Raw genomic sequence first — 19,452 nt, forward strand, 5'->3', positions numbered from 1 at the left:
CCAATAGAAACGCAGAAAGTGAGAGCGACGACCAATCACAGCTCTGTATTTTTGATCTCTTTTGAACCAACGGCGACGCTGTCTGCGAACGTTACAGCAGCCATAGATCACTGCAGTGCAGTAGCCAACCAGCAACCAGCTAGCCAACTTGTCTGCTCACAGAGAAATATGGATGAACTGGTGATACAAGTCAACGGGTACGTCTACTGCTACTTGATGAAGGTTATCTGCGTCACTCTTTCTTCTATGAAACATCGTTTGTCCTTTGGCTCTTGTGTGTTGTAATTAAGCCCGCGCTGTCCAGCTTGCCTGCGCTCTGCCTACAAACATGTAATAAACCAACTTAGCCCAACTTAGCTAGCTAGCTAACCAATTTAAATGCTTGCAAGAGGCAGTTGTGGCTGTCATGTTAGCTAGATAACTTAGACTAACTGGCCGAGGCTTCCGCGGAGTTTGCAGGCAACTTTAACGGTCCGCCCGCCTGCAGCATCGGTGTCGCTGGCTGACATCGTAGCTAAAGCAGCTAATTATGTAGCTATTATTGTTTAACTGTTGAAACCGCTGCCTGGCGATGGCTAACAATAAACTGACCGTGCTGTGTAGATTGTGTTGTTTGCTAGGTGTCAAAGCTGATTAGCCGTTCAGTCAAACCTGGCCAGTTGAGACAAGCTCTCATACACAGGAAACAGGTCATGACAGACAGGGAAGGATGGAAGGACGGAATAGGTGCTAATTCGCTAACATTTACGCAACAGCTCGAGCTTTTGTGTTGTTGTTTATGTATTATCAGCTCTTGAATATTGGTAGCTGGTGTAAATCAGACATATGACACGGATTGAGCGCTTATTCTTGGCTGTAATAGTTGTGTAATAAACAGCTGGGTCCCGCTTTTATCTGTTGTGATGACAGTTGAGCAACACTTCCAGCTGTTAGACTGAAGACAGGATTTCTGCTTCACATGTCTGACCGCCTCTTGTTCCCTCCTCTCCTGGTTTCTAGCTGTCAGACTGACCCCCTCTGCACGGGCCCATAAACATGTCCACAGATGACAGCGTCTCTGAGGATGTGTCCAGCTCGGGGGCCTTGAGCCACTGCCATGCCAGTGCTGACGGGGATGGGGGTAAGGAGAGTGAGACCTCTTTGGTGTCCTCTGAGGGGACATCAGCCTCGGGGCTGCCTGTGTCGGAGGACAGGCACACAACCTCCCAAACAACAGGAGGCACTGTGGAGAGCAGGCCTGTGGACATCACACCAGCATGCAACAAGATCAGGTGCAGTAACTGTAAACACTGTATGTGGACAATATTAGTTATGAATAGATAAAATATGAACTAGTCGATTTATGATTTTTTCCTCAAGTTTACAGAAGATAGATTCCAAGTTTACACAGTTTATATGTGGGAGTTAATTGTGCATCAGTTTCCACAGGTTAAATCTGAAGAATCATGGGAGATGTAGATGTCTGGTTCCGTCTTTGACTTTGACTTTTTGATGACTGCCTCTCATTCATTTTGATGCCAGAGCTTTCTGACTCTGGACAGCTCCTCAGCTGCTCCCAGCAGCAGGAGAGGCTGACATGCTTCATGAAACATTAAAGTGTTGTTTATACAAATTAATTTGGTCATTATTTTGTATTCTGTGCAGGTTTGTCCTAATCCAGTATTTATTTATCACAGGAGAACCATGTACATTATTTTTATCTGCACGTATATGATCACACATAGGTACATTGTGTGATTTAGTATTGATTTTATGTTTTCAGGAGCCTGTGTCTGAGTACAGAGGAAGCTTTTGGACAGGGGAAGAACCTCCCATTCATCAACCCGAGCTCCCTTGAGACCCTTAGGGCTTTGATGCAGGAGATTCAGGGCAGCGGAGAGACGGACCCTGAGATCTGGAAGGATTGTGAGGTTGGAAAATATCACATAGCTATTGTAGAATGTACAAAATAGGAGTGTAAAGGAAGCTGATGATGCTTTAAGTGAGGCTGGGGTTAACTGCTGTGGCAGCTGGCAGCCTCATTTCTGAGCTGTCACTTTTAGTTTTTGTGCAGATCACACCTGACAGTAAAACCAACACACACTTTTGTCAGCACACGCAACAGTACACAGACTCCTCACACACTGCACTACACTGCAGCTGATCTTCTCAGACGCAGGATGTGATTGCAGGGAACAAAGACTGCACAGTTCGCCACACTGGAGGCCTTTTAGTTCACATACCTGGAGAGAAACACACTTCTCTCTGGTCATCATAATGTCTTTATTAGTGTAAGGCCAAATCACCAGAGAAACACTTTCATGTGTAACCTCTCTGATGGGAGTTTGTAGTAATTGCACAGCTGCTCCCCTCATCCCTTCACAAATACACACAGTGGTATGTGCAAACAGGCAAATTCAGTTAAAGAGCTAAATTTTTACTTGAGATCATTCTGACATACTCACTCGTTCACTCCCTCAGTGTGTGCACAAATGCTTAATTAAATGTCATGTAAATGAGAAACCTGGTTTTCTATGAGGCAGATTTCTCCTGGAGAAAGCTGATTCTTTGCCACGTACATACACGCAGCGTGGAGGCTTTATTGTCCTGTTGGTACAGTTTATACACAGACGGGTTCACGCATGTTGTGCTGCTGTGGCCAGATGATTATATTTTAGTATTATAGATGAAAAATGTATCAGAATAAAGTGGATCAGCCTAAAAGGACAAAAATACACAGTACATCATGTTGCATACTGGACCATGACTGGTTTCCAGAGAGGAGGAGGACTTTAAGAAAATAAGCAATGTGAATGTATATTGACAGAAAGTTTTGACAGAAGTTTTATTGCAGCTTAATGTCTTCCTGTAGGTGTTGACGGTGCATGAAACATTGTTTGCTTTATTTTGCCAAAAGGGCCGATGGTTGCATCTGTTTCAGCTGGTTGAGAAGCAATACCAAGAGCAAATACTCGCTCAGCAAGAACAATACCAGTGCCAAATACAGGTGGGTCTGCATTTAGTCATTGTTTAGTCTTATCACATGAGCTATGCAGAAATATTTGTTCAAACAATGAAGTTTTGATGATTTTTTTCCAGTTGATTCAGGATGAAATTAAGGCCCTGGTTCAGCTCCAGAACCGCCAGGCCAGCATCCAGCCACACACAGAGTTCTCTCCAACTCCGGTGACCAAAACCACCACAAACACAAAGGACTATATTTTCCCCCTCCTCTCCAGTGACTGCACAGCCCCCAAAAATGTGACCATTGACAGTGACAGCCTGGCAGTCCCTGCCCACAGCCCATTTACCTCCCCTTCACCTCCACTCCAGAGATCAGAGACCACCAACCATCAGCTGGAGGAGCGGCCCACCACAGTGCTCAGCAGTGGCTACGGGACGCTGTCTGCCTGGGAAACAGGACTGGAACCTGCCGGCTCACTGGGGGAAGATGAGGATGAGAGTCATGGGAAGGAGAAGCTTCGTTGGCCCTCTAACTTCCAGGAGGAGACAGAGACGACTGTGATTGGTGGCCAGCAGTTTTCCAATGAGAGGACCGTCAAGGTGGAGGATCCTGACCAGTTAGTCTACCAGCAGAGAACCTCTGGGTATGTCTGAGTGGTATATAAGACATGCCAACCACAGCACCTTATGTCAGTGTACCTGCAGACCATGAAGTCTTAAATAGTGCTGATTTCAGGTGCCCTGCTGCTATAATTGCATATAGAAATGACTCAACACCGGAATGAACAAGTTGTTCACCACCACCAGACACACATTTCACTCACTGTTAAGAATAGAAGAATATCAATTAGAGCTGCTCCAAAACACATTATGAATTATTCTGTACTGCTGAGGCACAGTTATGACATTAATGTCCATATCACTTCTGTGGTTTTCATTGAGATCTTTTTTTTTTTCAGTCTGATATTCTGTTTGGTGAATCCTGTTAAGACTTAGGCTAAGATTTTGTCTGATAAATTATATTTCTACTCACCCTGACTTGTTCTGCTCATAGCACCAGCCAGATGTTGACCTCCTGGGCCCAGAGGCAGAAACTCAGGGCCAAAAAGAGCAGAGCAGGACAAGCTTCATCTCAAATGCCCGAGTACCAGGAGGAGCCCCGCAGAAACCCTGACTCCCAGGACCAGGTACAGGTACAGCTCACCCCACACGGCCGCTACTGTGGGACTGATATGATTTTGCAGGGATGATAAAGAAACACACTAGTTCATCTCTTCCCTGCATCTGTGATGTTCTGTTTGTTCTGATGTTCTCTAATCCGCTCATCTCGACTGGGTTTTCAGCAGCGACCGGCGGCGCCGTCGTCGTCCAGCTCTCTTCCCCTGAGGAGGAGCGACAGCCTGTTGTCTGAAGCGTCAGGTAACATTTCGGCAGCTCAGACAAAACACTTTACAGCAAAGCTTGAAGTGTGTAGTCCAGCGTGAAGAAATCACTGCCAGTACAGGCTGAGATGAAACAAACCATGCAGGATGCTCCAGTTTGTATGAAAGAAGAAGCCCTGCTGCAGTGACCACAAGTGACAGTAAGATGGCGCTGTTGTACCAACTGGAGCTTTTTTATGAGGAAATACACCAATATCAGTTCCCTTTTTGTCTCTTGAAACATATCACAAAAATGTGTGTGTTTGCTAGTCATACTTTGTTCACTGTTTCAGCACCAGCTGTGACGTTGATGAGTTTACATTTCAGCCTTCTTACAGCTTATCTAATGTGCTCATTTCATACTTTCAAAGGGTCAGTCAGGTAGTATTTCATATTTTTCGTATTGTCAGCAAATCCCATGAAAAAACTAAAACCAGCAGTGTGTTATTCCATCGCTCAGTACTTTCTATTTGTGGCTCTCAGCTTCAAGTCCTTTGGTTCTTACTGAAAACTACAATCTTAAAAGTGAAACTATTCTTTTAAAAAGGCTCAGTGATTTCCTAAAACATCTGCACGCTGTAGTTTTTAGCCTGTGTCAATCAAACAGGTGGAAATAGTGCAGGTATTTTCAGTGGCGGATTAATTCATGTTTGGTGCTCAAGATGAGCGTGTTTCTGTACAGGTGATTAGATAAGCTAATTGTCAAGGAAGGAAAAAAGGTGAAACTGTGCTGTTGTCTCTGTCTTAGGCCTCACCTACTGGCGTCTGAATGAGAGTGAATTGTATCACCCTCTGCCTGACAGCTTGGACAGTGGCTCTTACCTCCTTCTGCAAGACACCTCCATGAATCTGGTGAGTAATAACGGCTGAGACTGGTCCGATTGACGGAGTCCAGCAGTCTTTAGCAGTGAATGCCTGACAAACATGTTAGCAGGGCATCAAACCTAATAGGGGTGTCACGATTTCGACTGTAAATGAAATGAAACTTTCAGCGATTCTCTCAGTCCCTTTTTCCTCCACTTCCTCCACATCAACGACGACACAGCTGGGTCGTCTTTAGCCTGCAGCTGCTCCAGCGGTCACGGGGTTGGGGTTTATTTTCCCTGTCAGAGATCCTTTATTGATTTGTTTGGGAAGAGGGTTTACTCAGGACAGATTTGAGAAACCAAACTTTAAGCCAAAACAAAACTGAATTTGAATTTGTTTTGTTGTTGAATTAAATTAAAGTGTGTTGATCCAGACATGACAGTCTAATAGTGGCATAGCCCTCAGTGTTAAAAAAGCAACATTTAAATCAAAAGTCAAACCAAATTGTGGGTTTTGAGCACTGTGACCCCTCTTAAAGCTAACCCCTGAAATTACTTCATGCAGCTGTGGATTCCAGATTTATGTGCCACTTTTAGAAGACATGCTCACCTACCAGTACACATTTATGTTTGAGGAGGTTAACTGGCAACTTGCTGCATAACTGCCCCTCCTGAGTGTCTCATCTGCGTCTCTTGTAGACTCCGCCTCAGGAGCCTCGGCTTTCGCTCAGAGAAATCTATCAGAACAAGCAAAGATCAGACTGTAAGCGCTCGGACTGGGAAGGCTCTGTCACATCCAGCCCTTTGTCACCACAGGTTTGTCAGGCGGCTCGTCACGGCGATCAGTTCAGTCCTCGGCTTCAGTCCTCTGACGCTTACGCTCCCTCTTTGTGCTTTAGGTGTTGACGTTGGACCCAGCGGCTAACCAGCGACAGTCTGATCGCACCTCTGGCTTCACTTCGCCCTCTCACTTCAGCAGCCCCTCGTTCGCCACCCAGCCCCACCTGTACCCCCGCATAGGGACCCCCGTGACCCCGGACAGCATGGTGGAGTGCAGTCCCAACCCCGGAGATACAGACTGCATCTCTGATACTTCCAGCGTTTCAGCTGCCGGAACTTCTCCTTCTAAGGTGCAAAACGTGTGGGTGAACCCGTCCCAGGCAGTCCAGTCTACCTCCCGCGATAAGACCCACACCTCCAGCCAGCAACGCAGAGCCAGTGCCCCCTTAGCCAGCGAGGAGGAGGGCAGTCACACCCACACCAGCACCCTGAAGCCTTGTTCAGCCTCTGGTGCCACTCTGCGGCCTGCAGTCAGTCCACATGTGGAGCGAGCGTCATCGCTAGAGGATCCTGTTGTGCTGTCTCTGTGAGTGGAACACACATGAGCTGCAGTGTTTGTTCACGGTTCTTTACGGGGAAACATGAAAGACAAAGTGAGATTTAAAAGCATTTAATCAGTTAGTGAAAGCCATAACGTAAATTTAAAGAATGAGTTTTAGGGAGGGATTTAAAGGATTTTGCCGGCTTGAGGAGCAGACAGCTGTTTTCAGAGAAGCAGCAAACAGCAGACACACACATTAGAAACTAGCTGCAACGGAGGAGCAATTAGCAGCTAAAGGGTCCCACAGGAGTTAGTGGAAACCAAATCCAGACCTGACAGAGAGAGAATTCATCAGGTGACACAAACCTGACTTATCTTCCTCCCAGTATTGTCTCCTCTATTATGTTTCATTAATGGTCATTTTTCCTCGGTGTTGTCGAGTCGTATGCTGCAGAGCGTCTCATCTGGATCAGCCCGCAGTGACTCATCTTCTTGTTTTCCTTTTATCTCGTCAGACTGAGGCAGAACCTGAGAGAGAAACACTCTCGACACGTGGCTGACCTGAAAGCGTATTACGAGGCGGAGATTCAGATCCTGCGAGACAAACTGCAGCTCAGAGATCTGCCCCAGGATGTAGAGAAGACCAACCAGGTCCTCACAAAGAGGTGTGTAGTACTATAAGGAAAAAACTGCAGGTACTGAGGTGTTTTTAAGCATACAAATGATTAGTATTCAGAGTTTTGAGATGTTAAGAGACACACACGTTATGATTCAGTTGATTTTGATTTCTAACTCGGTACTGTTGTGATTTTTGTTCATCCACAGGTGCAAACACCTGGAGAAAGCTCTGGCTGAGGCAACCAATCGAATTCAAGAACTTGAGGCAACAAACAGCTCGCTGGAGAAAAAACTGGTAACATTATTAATATTATAATTAGTCTGCATCTGCTAGGTTTGTGTGTACGGTTGTGATGAAGTGATGAAAGTATTCAGTTATTTAAAATGTGCTTTTTCCGCATTAAGGGAGCTGACTCGCAGTTGTCAGCAGGCTTTACAGAACTTAATTTCAGTACTTGCATATCTTAAAAGTCTGAAGCTACAGTGTACTGCAACCTTTTATATCTTAATCTCATCACCGTACCCGGCTCCTTCATCTTGTCGTGGCTTTCCTCTGGCAGGCAGAATGGCCGGAGCGCTACGCCGTGGCCGGCGCCACCGTGAAATCCCTGCAGCAGCGACTGGAGGAAAGCAAACGGTCGGACAAGGAGAAGGACGCCCTGGCAACACGATTGAAGGGCCACGTCCGGCAGCTGGAGGAGTCGGTGCAGAAGGCCTGCAGGGAGGCGGAAGAGAAGGAGGCCAGGAGGGAGAGGGAGTACAAGATGCTGCAGGATGTGAGTGTGACGGGGCACTGAGAGAGGACATCAGGTCTAACCTCTAACCTTCCCACTGTCATCACTCTGTTTGTATTTTAAATGTGCTGCTTTAAAATACTTTGTGTTGCGTTTGTTGTGGAGGTGTGGAGGAGTTTCTTCCATCGGCCACATGTGACTTATCCACTTTACATTCTTAACTGTTCTTTACTGTGAAACCGAAAGTGTAGACATTTACATTTGAGGTTTCATGATTTTCCAACCATTTTTTCCTTCCTGATACTGATTCCAATAACCAAAAGTAGCCAAGTCCCTAAATACATAAATGTGGTTCTGGATCAGTGCTCAGACTCATATGATCGCTAATAGCTGATCCAGCACTTCACACAGCATTGAAATCTTTTCCGGTTCTGGAACCTCCCTAATTGATTACCGTAAATGTAGTTTTTCTCAAAGTTAATTTTCTGTACTTCTTGTGCGGTTGTCGTTTGAAACAGTGGAAAAAGTAACATGAGATTATTGTGCTTCATGAAGGATAACATCCTCCAATACTGTGGAGCAGATCTGCAGTGCATGTTGTGCTTCCTGGTTTGTCACAGTTACAACCTCGTGTCCAGGTGCACATGGATGATCCTGATGCATTAAATGCAGCAGGGAGCCGTTAGGCAGCAGTCAAAGTCAGGGAAAAAGTCAGTCTGTTGGGTGCATTCAGTTGTACGTGACTGTCAGCAGTGATGATGACTGAGGTGTCTGTTGTCTCGTGTCCTCAGCTGCTCGGGGAATACGACTCTCTGGTGAAGGAGCATGAGAGACTGAAGGTAACGGATCTCTCATCGAAACCGACATGTTATATTTCTGTTTGATCATGTTAGATCAGGCGTCTTCGTTTTTGTATCCACAGAGCAACTTGGTGTCAACGGAGAACAAGCTTTTCGATGCCAGCGATCAGATATCAGACCTGAAGAGGTGAGTGGACTGACTGTACTGTCATTTTTACCTTTTTACTTTCAACAGAAAGTGATCCACCTGTTTGTCTGTCTTCACATCTTCTCTGTCTCTGTCTCTGTCCCCTCAGAGTGATCTCCAAACTTGAGGCTCAGGTGAAGCAGCTGGAGCACGAGAACCAGGCCAGAGCTCGATACGCTTCCCACAGTAACACACAACCTTCTGGGGCTGGGTACGCTCTCACATGCACTGATAGTCTGTCTAAAAGCCAAAGGGACCAAGATCTGAAAAGAGGCAGTGATGTGGCGTGAAACTGGACGCAGTCAGCCAGAAATGTGTTTAAGTTTGACTGAACTTAAGGATACCTAAATCTGACTTTCCTCTTAACACGTCCGCAGCCTTTTCCACCATCCTGACCTGCTGCTGTCACCCAGTAAGTGTAAGGCAGAGCCAGACGTCACCCGCAGGAAGTCGCCATGTCTTCCGTCTGATCATCTGAACGGCGGCAGAAAATCTCCCTTCCTTCAAACTAACCAGTCAGGTGTCCACAGGAATCAGTCACCAGGACCTGGGAGCTCTGTGGACTCCTCTCCAGCCGCTGGGAGCTTCAGGTACATTTTTTTTTTTTTTGTCGTGGATCCTTTTCTCACCAAGACTCTGTTAAGATTTTAGTCGATTTACTGAGATCCTTTTCCGCAGGTGTGCATCTCCGCCAGAATGCGAACAGTTGCCGCCTCAGCCCAGACACCAGGAGCCGAGCGTCGGTCAGCGGGAGGCCGGGCGCAGAGACGCATCCTGTGCCCTGACGCCCATGATGAGGGCCCTGATAGAGCTGGAGGAGACCAGGGCGACGGAGAGCCGGGCCCCCTGTAAGAGCAGCTCCACCACCCACAGTATGACTCCCACTTCCTCACAAGACGACACCAACTTTCTGCTCTTTGACGAGCTTTTGCTCTTCATCTGCTCTTTCATCTCTCTGTTCCCCCCCATGTTTGGTAATGTTGACCGCTTCTGCGCCCGCTCTTGGTTGAGACTGATGGCTTATGGCTTTTGAGATAACTTTCTTGAGACAGATTAAACAAAAGTATTTGCATGACTAAATATGGGAGGATTACAGCGTAGTGGAGAGCAAACAGTCGGTGAGTCATGGAGGTTATTCTGAGAAGGACACTAACTGGTGTTTCCTTCAGTGCCAGCAGGAACAGAAGGGAAAAATCAGTGTTTACGGTATGTGACTGTGCCGTGAAGAGATTCTTACAGCCAATCAGGACACGATTCTGGATGCTCACAGTGGTTGATCAGAGCAGAGGATGAGCTGTGTCTGAGTAAACAGATACACCATCAGCCACCACATGGCTGACAGGTGAAGTGAATAACCCCCCAAGATGGCCTCCTCTGATGGAGAACTGCAGTAGTTCTGCAGTCCACCAGACTCCTTTAACAAAAACAGTAATTTTACCTTGCACAGCACAGGAGTTTTTGGTCTGCCGCTGCCTCGATCAGCTAGCTTGTTTGTGTGACTGTGTGACTTTGGTGAATCTAAACTAACCCTTTAAAACACTGAAGTTGGTTGTTAATATCAGTAGACGTTCTGACCTTTTGTTTATTTGCGAGCTCGTAACGTATGTATAAGGTATTAAATGAAGACAACAGCTCGGTCCTCATGCTGAATGTGACGCTTGTGTTTTTGTGTGGTTCCTCCCTGCAGGGGTCACCAATCAGAGGACCAAAGTTGGTTTTGTGGAGCGGAGACACAAAGAGGCCATTCAGGAGCCAGTCGGGCTTCAGAAGGCCGACAGAGAGGTGGTGACACCCGGAGGAGGCGGGGCCAGAGCGGAGCGAGGAGGACCGAAGAGCCTGAGCGGAGCAGAAGCTGCTGCAGCTCGGCTGAGAGCTCAGAGGAGTTTGTCTCCAGAAGGCCACAGATCCTCCTCACTGCCTCCTCCGGCACATCGAAATGTACCCCCACCTACACCCAGTAAGCGTCTGTGAGCCTTTCTTCTTTGTTAAAATGAGTGGATGAAAGCCAGACAGTTAAACCTTTCTTAATTTTAAAACCTCTCTGGAGAATGTCTTTTTAAATTAACGGTGTATTGAAATTTTAATTAACCGTGTGCCGTTCTCTTCCATCAGCAAAGAGAGAAACTTTACTCATGCCTCTGTCGGCCAAGTCCAGTCCTAAACGCTGTCCCACTGAGAACTACTCCACTGCTTTTGGGTGCCCGATGCCGAGAGAGGAACACCTGCTCAGAAGGTGACCGGCACACGCAGAAGCCTGCGTTACATGAATAGTCGGACATTTTGGGAAATTCGTTTTCTTCAGAGAGTTCATTAGATGCTTCCTAACGGATAATAGCAAACACGGCGGTCATCAGTGTGACCGCCGTGTTTGCTATTACCTATTAGGACCGTGTCCAAAACAAGGTGGTTAGATGTCTGCTTTGGCACAGGATGTTCTGCGTCACTCCGGATAAAATCAATAATGGAATCACTTTGTGCTTCTGTCTAAAGGTTTGATGGACAAGTCGACCAGAGACGTCATTCATTCCACAGCAGCAGTCCCAGGAAGAGACTCCAGTTTATGTCAGCAGACACAGAAGGTGGTAAATGTATTAAAGCTCTAATTATCTAAATATCTTTTTTTTAAAAATCAAGTAAAGACATGAAGATAAGAAAGTAACTTCTCCCATCTGGTTGGGAAGTGGAGCTTTTAAGATCTGATCTTCTCTTGTGGGTCCACCAGGTTTATTTCACATTTGGTTTGGTTTTGTGTTTCAGTGTAAATGATACGGATGGTCGACATGCTGGTTCAGCGCTGTTTGCTTCTTTTTATATGCAGGATAAAAACAGTTGAGCAGCAGTTTGTGAGCGACTTAACTCAGAGGAAACCGTCTTCTGAATGTCTGAGGAGATGAGATAAAATCTGTAAAATCTGTTTTACTGGACACACAGAGAAAGTCGGGTCCAAAACAGTGAAAGGGATTATACTTGTGTATTACAGGGTCGCACTGGAGTGTGTTACATTGAAAGGTGTTTCTAATATTTAGCCGCCTCATGCCGTGTGGAAGGAAAGGTGGACCTCATCTAATTCTGTGTCGTCCTCGTCCTCAGACCTCCAGCAGCCGGAGTCCTCCTGCAGCGTGAAGCCACCTGAGGGAAACTCCCAGCAGGGCTGGGAAGAGCAGGGGGCCTGCACTGGATCTGACCTGCAGGACTCCTGCGAGGACGCGGTCCCGCTTCTCCTGGACCGGCTGCACTCGCTGGCTGAGGCCGAGAGGCTGTTTGACGAGCTGACGCAGGAGAAACTGCAGGTGAGACAAGCTCGCCGCGAAGGACGTCAGGTCACGGCTCGTGGCATCACACGCAGCACAGTTACAGGGAGCTTCCTGATGGGGCTGCCTGTAGTCCAGCGTATGGAGCCTCGTATGTCTGACACGCAGGCCTGAGCAGCGCCGCCGTAATCCCCACCCGACCTCTTATGTAACCCCGACTCCATTGTCTTTACACCACACTGAAATGACTTCTATTTTTAGGAAGTTTACATTCACACCCCCTCCACCCTCCCCCTGTCCAAGTCATGTGGGGACATCTGCCTCCCATATTCACCCTGCACACACACACACACACACACACACACACACACACACACATATAATCTGCTGAGTGCAGGGAATGTGTTTCTAACATTCATCTGCTGGCTGTATCATCAATATAATTATTTTTGTTAATTGATTAACCTTTCTCTCTCTCTGTGTGTGTGTGTGTGTGTGTGTGTGTGTGTGTGTGTGTGTGTGTGTGTGTGTGTTTGATGCAGATTGAAGCAGCTTTGAGCCGGATGCCTGGAGCAGGCGGCAGAGTGAGTCTACAGACCAGGTTAGATGAGGTGAGATATCGTGTGCATATTGATTCTGTTTGAGCCAGTTTTCCATCTGTTAGATTAGAGCTGAATGTTTGTTTGTTTATTGTTTAAGTCAGGGAAAAATGACCGACTTCATGTTGTTCCAGCTTCACAGATGTGAAGAGGGTTTGATGCTTTTTAAAACCGACTGACTTTGAGTTTTCAGCTGCTGCTCAGACAAAATAAGCCAACTGAGGAAAGTTATGAGCAATTTTGGGCAATTTTCGCATTTTTTGACATTTTATAGAACAAATGAGCATCAAATCAAAAAGAGATCACCTATTTTAAGTAGTGTTAAATCGAATTTCCCCCCATTACACAGCTGTAACGATTTGCTGATTGACTGTTAGCAGCGTAGCTCGATGGATGTAATTTCACTCAGTCCACCACTTTGGGCTGGACTCAAAGTCAGCAGCTGTTGGATGAATGAATGATTTACTGCCTAATATTCTTGATACCCAGAGGATAAATCCCGCTGACTTTGAGGACCACTTGACTTTTCCTGTTGTGTGCGCTGACAGGTCAAACATTTCACTTTTCTGGTCGAATATCTCAGCATCCACTGAGCGGACTGGCATAAAAGCCAAAAGCGTTTAGCCAGCGTTAGCAGCCAGCGCGGCTGAACAGTCGCAGTTTGGTGCAGAGTTTTCTGGCCTTTTACCAACCAAATGCTTGATGGATCCGAAATGTTTTTGTTTCCTGTAAACATATTTTAATAGTGATTCATGAAATTCTCCCTTGAACTGTAAAAATCTGTTGTGCAGAGCAGCAACCTTTAGTTTCTCAGTTAACCGATTCATTGGTCGTCCGGGACTGAGACGTCACCGCGCGCTGAGCTGAGCTAACGTGGCTAACAAGCGAGCTGACCTGTCCGTGGGTTATGAGATTAGTCACCTGTGACTGTGCTGCTCCGCTGCCCTCCTCAGGTGGCCTTAGAGAACCGTCTGGAGAGGGTCAACCGTCAGCTGGGCTCCATTCGCATGACTCTGAAGAGATTCCACGTCCTCCGCTCGTCTGCCAACATATAGCAGCGTCTGCGTGGACGCGGCAGTGATTGTCTTTCAGCCCCCGTCTGTGCCATAAGCCCACCTGTACAGACACTCCACAGCATCTTTTTATACCTGTTATACTTATTACTCTGGGATATTTTTTATATGTCTGAAAGATTTAACGATTTTTAGAATATATTTTTAGAAATGCACAGATTTGTAAAGTCGTTTACTTTTGTAGTCACAGAAATATGAATATGTTTTACTGGCCATATTCAGGTGTGGATTTTTAAATCAGCCATGTTTCAGTGTAAATGATCAAAAAGAGACGTTCATCCACTTGGGTTAATATCACTGCCATTTTTCTTCATGTTTACAAACATTTTTAAATATTTTTATTTAATGTTTTTTTTTTTACATCAGATTTAAATTTTGGTGCATTTTACATGTTATTTTCTTTTATAAGTACATGTTTTTCTTATTTGTTTTGGACCAAATCATCCAACTTGAAGGAACTATTTGTTTACTTGAATCAAATCGCCTTTTTTTTTTTTTAATCTTTGTTTTTATTCCGTTACTGCTTGTCTTTTTGTTTGTTCTGTAATTCACATTTGCTGCAGACCTGGACCAGATTAGAGCCTCTTGTGAAGTCCAAACCAGCACACATTTTCACACGAATCCTCAGTCTGCCGTTTGTCCTCGAGCGACGCCTGTGCATGGATTTACTTGCACTGCTTCCTTTTGCCATGCAGTTTTGCTATCTGACATGAACTTCACTGGAACTGTGATGTTGTTATTGCACAATAAATGAAGCTTTTTTTATAACTAGAAGTGTTGCTCCTCTTTAGTGTTTCATCCTTTGAAAATGAGGTGGCTGAAACAATAGAAACTTCACTGTGTAATGCACTACTGTAATACACATAGTACAATACATCTAAAAATGAATATTAAAGCTGAATTTATTATGGGATTGTGCTCAGTTTTGTTGAGTGTATTTTTAAACCTCCATTTCAGAGGTAAATATTGTACTTATTACTCCACTACAGTAAGTAATGATAGATATATGTATATATATATTATTCACCGTAAGTACATTTACTTTTGGTGCATATATGTAACATTCTGAATGCAGGACTGACAGGGTATTTCTACAGTGCAGTACTACTACTGTTACTCAAGTAAAAGATTCGAGTACTGACAAAAGAAACATTTCAGAGGAGTTCACATGTTTTGCACCGCTAGGGGGCGCGTTTCTCGTGTGTTGTCCGACAGAAGGAGGTCCTGTCCTCTGATGTAACAGTTAACCTGAATATAAATATCACCGGGCAGCGGACACACACTGACAGAAGCTCGGACACCGACGGGACGAGACAGGACAGCGCGGCCGTGTCCTGTGGATGATGGAGGTGCAGCGGTGAGTGGCAGACAAACACAGCGAGGAACGAGCGCTCCGTGTGGGGGAGGAAGCGGGACGGACAGCGCTCAGCCTCCACTGTCTCATGTAAACAGCAGGCTTGTCCTTTCTGCTCTCCTCTGTGGGGAAATGAAGCTTCAGCTGACAGCGATGTTGCGTTCAGGCTCTGTGACTACGCCGGACTGCAGATGAAGCGAGAGCCGCAGGTGAGTCGCTGGTGATGCTGACATGATGACACCGCGTCACCACCGGTTAACTGTCACACCTCTCTTTAATTACACGACGCACATGTTAATTATGTCCACCGTTATTGTCGCTGCAGTGGTTAGATGGTATCCGTCACTGTGGGGGTCCCGGCTGATCGGTGGAGTCAGATTCTGATCTACAGCGCAGTGCTTGTGTGCTGTGCAGGTACTGGTGCTGCACAAACCTCACAGAATAGCCTGCATGTACATTTTCAGGTACTGCGTACAATATGCTGTATAATGCGCGGTATGCATGGGTATTAGATGACAAGTCTGGATTGACCTGTCAGTGAGTCCCAGGCGAGAATCTTTGCTTTTGGCCCTAATGGTCCCAAGGGGGCGCCAGAGGTGGCAATGGCCACCCTGAGGCAATTACTGACTTCCTCAAGTCCTGTGTGTATTATATTATTCTGAATTGTAAATGTAATCCAGGTTGTTTTCTGTGACCCAATTTACGGACGTTCCTTAACGCCTCGCAGACAGCCTATTGGTTGGCTCTTCCTGCGCGCCTGCTCGCCCATTAGCCTCAGGTCTCCCACCACACACGGCTAGCGGAGAACGCGCGAAAAGCGAAATGAAACTTTTCCAATTTAAGATTTCCAAGACGTGAAAATGAGTGTAGCTGACGGTTTTCCCAGAGGGAGAAACCCGCTCAGCTGTAGCCTGGCTGAGAGAAGTTATCGACGAACTCCGTTTGAAGTTTTGTCCCAATTAAGAGTTTTATCCCGACGAGTTATCCGCCTACAGTTAGCTGGTTAGCATTAAGATTCTGTCACAGTAGAGTTGAAGGGTGTGTCATGTAAAACCAGTCAGGATATAACATTTTGTGCGGTATGAAGTAGGCCTAAGTTTGGTTGTTGTAACGAGCTGTTTAGCCGCACACCTGCCAGCTTAATTGTGGCCTGAAAGTCGGTCAACATGGCGGCTGTGGTGACGCTTATGAGGCGGATTGTGTACGTTTGAACTGTGCTTTAAGGTAATGTGTGTGCTGTAAAAATGTAAAAGGCCAGTTGACGCACGGACAGCAGAAATCAGACTATATGATAACTGGTGTCACTCTGGCTGTTGCAGGATTCTTCATGTTGACGATGAGGAGCTGCCGTCTGCTGTCCTGATCGTGTCTGAGGCCTCATCGTGTCTGCACACCTGGATGTTGGACTGCTCCAAGGTAGGAAACAATCAGGAAACGTAACTAAAGCCAAACCCAAATGCAGGACGCAGGACATACAGTGAGGTTTTACATCCTGCAGGCACCTGCCGAACTGTAGCTATTCTAGACAGGCCGAGACACTAAAGAGGAGTTGTTGTACGTGTGATCCTCACCGAGCCTTTAACTTATTTAGACAGATGCTGCAGACGAGCCAAAACTTTCTAGGGAAGATGCAGTGAACGTGGAAAGAGTTCATCAGCCTGCCTGTCACCACACAGCTTTAAATAATCAGTGTTAGCACAGGGCTTCTGTGCAGTGCAGCAGAATAGTTTATTAATCTTACTGTTGACAGATACACACAATGAATCACCCACAAAGCGTGCTCGGTTGTAGTTTTATTTGTTTTATGATTTATTTCCCCAGCAAATACTGATTTTCATTGCGTGCACACATAAGAAAACAAGCATAAGAGCTTACAGCCTCTGAACTGAAAACTAGCATTAGCAGGCTAACTACCATCTTCACAGCAGCGATGCTAACATGCTAACTAGCTGCTGATGTTAAGCAGGTACAATGTAGACCTGTCGCATTAACTGCTTTTGTCAGTGTTGTCCCAGAAATAATAGATGTAAGTGATATTGTTGAGACTATTTAATTCCACAGATATAATAATATTAGAGTGTAATTAATAAAGTACATCCTTTCAAAGAGCAGTGAACGTTTTGTTGTTGAGGATGTTTAGACTTAAGCGAAGGAATGTGTAAAAACATTTGAAAATATAAATAAAACAAAAATGAACAATAAACTACATGTGAACACAACGGGCAATATCGAGGTCAGCAAAACTGATCAAGGTCATGTACATTTGTTGATAATTCAGTGAGACATGTTAATGAGCATGCTAATGTTTGCTAATTAGCACTGAACACAAAGAACAGCTCAGGTTGGTGGAAATGTTACCAGTTATGTGACAATACTTTAGAAAAAGTATTTGCTTTGTTGTTCTTTTGGTGGGTTTGGGGTGTTAAAGTAAAAAAAAATAAATGTGTAAAATAAATATTTTTGTTATATTAAGGTGCAGTAAGTAATTGGAACACGTCATTGGGGTTCTGGGAAGTTGTGATCAGCGTTTTTGATAATGCTAGCAGCGAGGCTCTAGGAAAGGTGATGTCGAGTCTCTGTCAAAACAGAGACTCATATTTGACTTAAAGCTGCCTCATGGTGGCGCTAGAGGGTACAGTAGGGGGTGACCACACTCATTAGGATTCAGTGTCAGGGGACTGTCTGTGCCCAAGTTTGTGCCAATCAGTCTAGTAGACGTTGAAGTTTCACAGGATCAATGCAAACTTTGACGTGCTGGTGGCGCTAGAGGAAAAGTCAGAGGATTGATTAACTCATTAGGGTCCATCCCCAGGGAACGCTGATGCGTGTGCAGAATTTCATGACAATCCGTCAAAACATGCAGCTTCTCTATCAGCACAACCATCACATCCATGCCATAATGTACTGCTCCTGTTTCCTCCCATTTCTGTGCATAATTTTAATGTGTGTGGTGGGGAGTGAGAGAAGATGGAGCCTCACAGGATCTGATTATGGGGCCAAAATGATTAGGTTTGCTTTAATGAATGCTGTTAGGAAGTGGCCTCCGCAGAAAGAATGAGTCATGGTATTGATTGCCGCCCCCTCCTTCGGTAGCTCCTTCTCAGTAGCCTCCTCCCTGCCCTCCCCTCCTCTCTCCATCTTGTCTGTCCTTCCCCTTGAAATTCACGTTTTCAGTTCATCTTTTCTTGCCAGATTTTTTTTTGTCTGTGTAGATACGTCAGACGGGATTTGTGGAGAGCCGGCACGCGGCCAGGCTGAGCGTTGCATACCAATAACTGCATGACTCGTTCAGCACTCCAGTGTGGATGAGAGCGGGAGGAGGATGAGGAGAAGGAGGAGGGTGATGGGCAAGCTGAGCTGAGGAGGGGGGAGGTCTTGTCACGAGAAGCCACGTCATCACAGTGTGTGGAATCTATTTTTAGCAGGGTAAACAGAGGGATTCCAGCCCACTGATCATGTCTTCACAGTCCTGACTGTGTGGTGGGAGGCTGGAGACGCTGGATGTGAATGAACGACACTTGGCTTTAGCCTGTCTGCCTCCCGCTGTCACTGGTCTCCCACCTCACGACGGGCAGAAACACTGCGCCACGAATAGAGCAGCGAGCTCCCAGCCTGACGCTTTCTCCTCCTCGTTCTGCCTCTCATGCAGCCACATATGCTGTGTGTGTGTCCCATATGGGATACTGTAGTGTGGAGGCCACTAAGTGAACAGTGATAACAATAACTTTATGCCTGAACTATGAGAAGTGAAACCTGATAATCAAGGTAACAGTTAAAATAAAAAAGATGGTATAAAAGATGTCTGTGCGTTATGTTAGCATGCTAACCAGCTAGCTTGTTATACCACTTGTTACCTCTAGAGGCAATAGTGCTTAGTGTAAGAAGTAATGTCAGATTTATATCTTTCATGCTGCGGTATTAACAAAGTAAAAAGCTTTGAATACTTCTTGTACCACTGATGCGTACACAACAGGCTGTTTATAGACTCACATTGTCAGGATTTACAGTGGACAGTCAGATGGTGCCCTTAAAAGAATGTTTTAAATATAGATCCATACCTTTATGACATCCCCAGTTGCTCTGAAGAGGTCACGTGAGACCAGGGTTAAGGTCGGGGTTTGTTCTGAGAATTGAAGCTTGTTGCGTTCGGTCACTTTCGAGGTGCTCGGTTTGAGCACTTACTCTAATTAACAATCTCTGGGCTTTGTGCAAGTCCAGCGAGGCGTCGTGTCCTCATAAAATATTCAGACACACACGCGTTCACTGGTATGGATGACGTACAGCAACATGTTTACTTGATACTTCAAACGTCGCTCTGTTAGTTAAAAGTAATCTCTGTGCATCT

At 45.8% G+C, this 19,452-nt stretch overlaps 2 protein-coding genes across 16 annotated transcripts in view; both read left to right on the top strand.

The window, feature by feature from the left end:
* The first annotated feature begins 54 nt into the window (after positions 1 to 54).
* LOC124051265 (M-phase phosphoprotein 9) lies at positions 55 to 14,521 on the top strand. Of its 9 annotated transcripts, none has more exons than XM_046374466.1 (24): positions 55 to 197; positions 1,000 to 1,271; positions 1,763 to 1,910; positions 2,852 to 2,986; positions 3,079 to 3,587; positions 3,998 to 4,136; positions 4,287 to 4,362; positions 5,113 to 5,216; positions 5,870 to 5,986; positions 6,070 to 6,536; positions 7,007 to 7,156; positions 7,317 to 7,404; positions 7,670 to 7,885; positions 8,635 to 8,682; positions 8,766 to 8,830; positions 8,940 to 9,041; positions 9,208 to 9,420; positions 9,509 to 9,702; positions 10,518 to 10,787; positions 10,943 to 11,063; positions 11,321 to 11,409; positions 11,921 to 12,120; positions 12,624 to 12,692; positions 13,634 to 14,521. In XM_046374466.1, the coding sequence occupies exons 2-24, from the start codon at positions 1,036 to 1,038 to the stop codon at positions 13,733 to 13,735; spliced, it is 3,858 nt and encodes a 1,285-aa protein (XP_046230422.1). In that variant the 5' UTR covers positions 55 to 197; positions 1,000 to 1,035; the 3' UTR covers positions 13,736 to 14,521. The 9 variants fall into 9 exon arrangements, 8 of the variants coding, with proteins under 8 accessions (XP_046230422.1, XP_046230427.1, XP_046230424.1 ...); XM_046374471.1 differs by having other exon boundaries at positions 9,509 to 9,678; XM_046374468.1 differs by having other exon boundaries at positions 4,290 to 4,362.
* Positions 14,522 to 14,920: 399 nt separating this feature from the next.
* Positions 14,921 to 19,452, top strand: part of LOC124051262 (membrane-associated phosphatidylinositol transfer protein 2-like) — an 81,582-nt gene continuing 77,050 nt past the window's right edge. For 3 of the 7 annotated variants that reach the window (XR_006841798.1, XM_046374453.1, XM_046374446.1), the window contains exons 1-2: positions 15,926 to 16,308; positions 16,427 to 16,523. The gene's annotated coding sequence lies outside the window, so the exon portion shown is untranslated. Of the gene's footprint in view, positions 15,317 to 15,925; positions 16,332 to 16,426; positions 16,524 to 19,452 lie in introns of those variants that run through there. The other 4 variants (XR_006841799.1, XM_046374447.1, XM_046374449.1 and 1 more) reach the window with 3 other exon arrangements.

Source organism: Scatophagus argus, chromosome 20 (genome assembly GCF_020382885.2).
Source record: "Scatophagus argus isolate fScaArg1 chromosome 20, fScaArg1.pri, whole genome shotgun sequence".
Classification (NCBI taxonomy): Eukaryota; Metazoa; Chordata; class Actinopteri; family Scatophagidae; genus Scatophagus; species Scatophagus argus.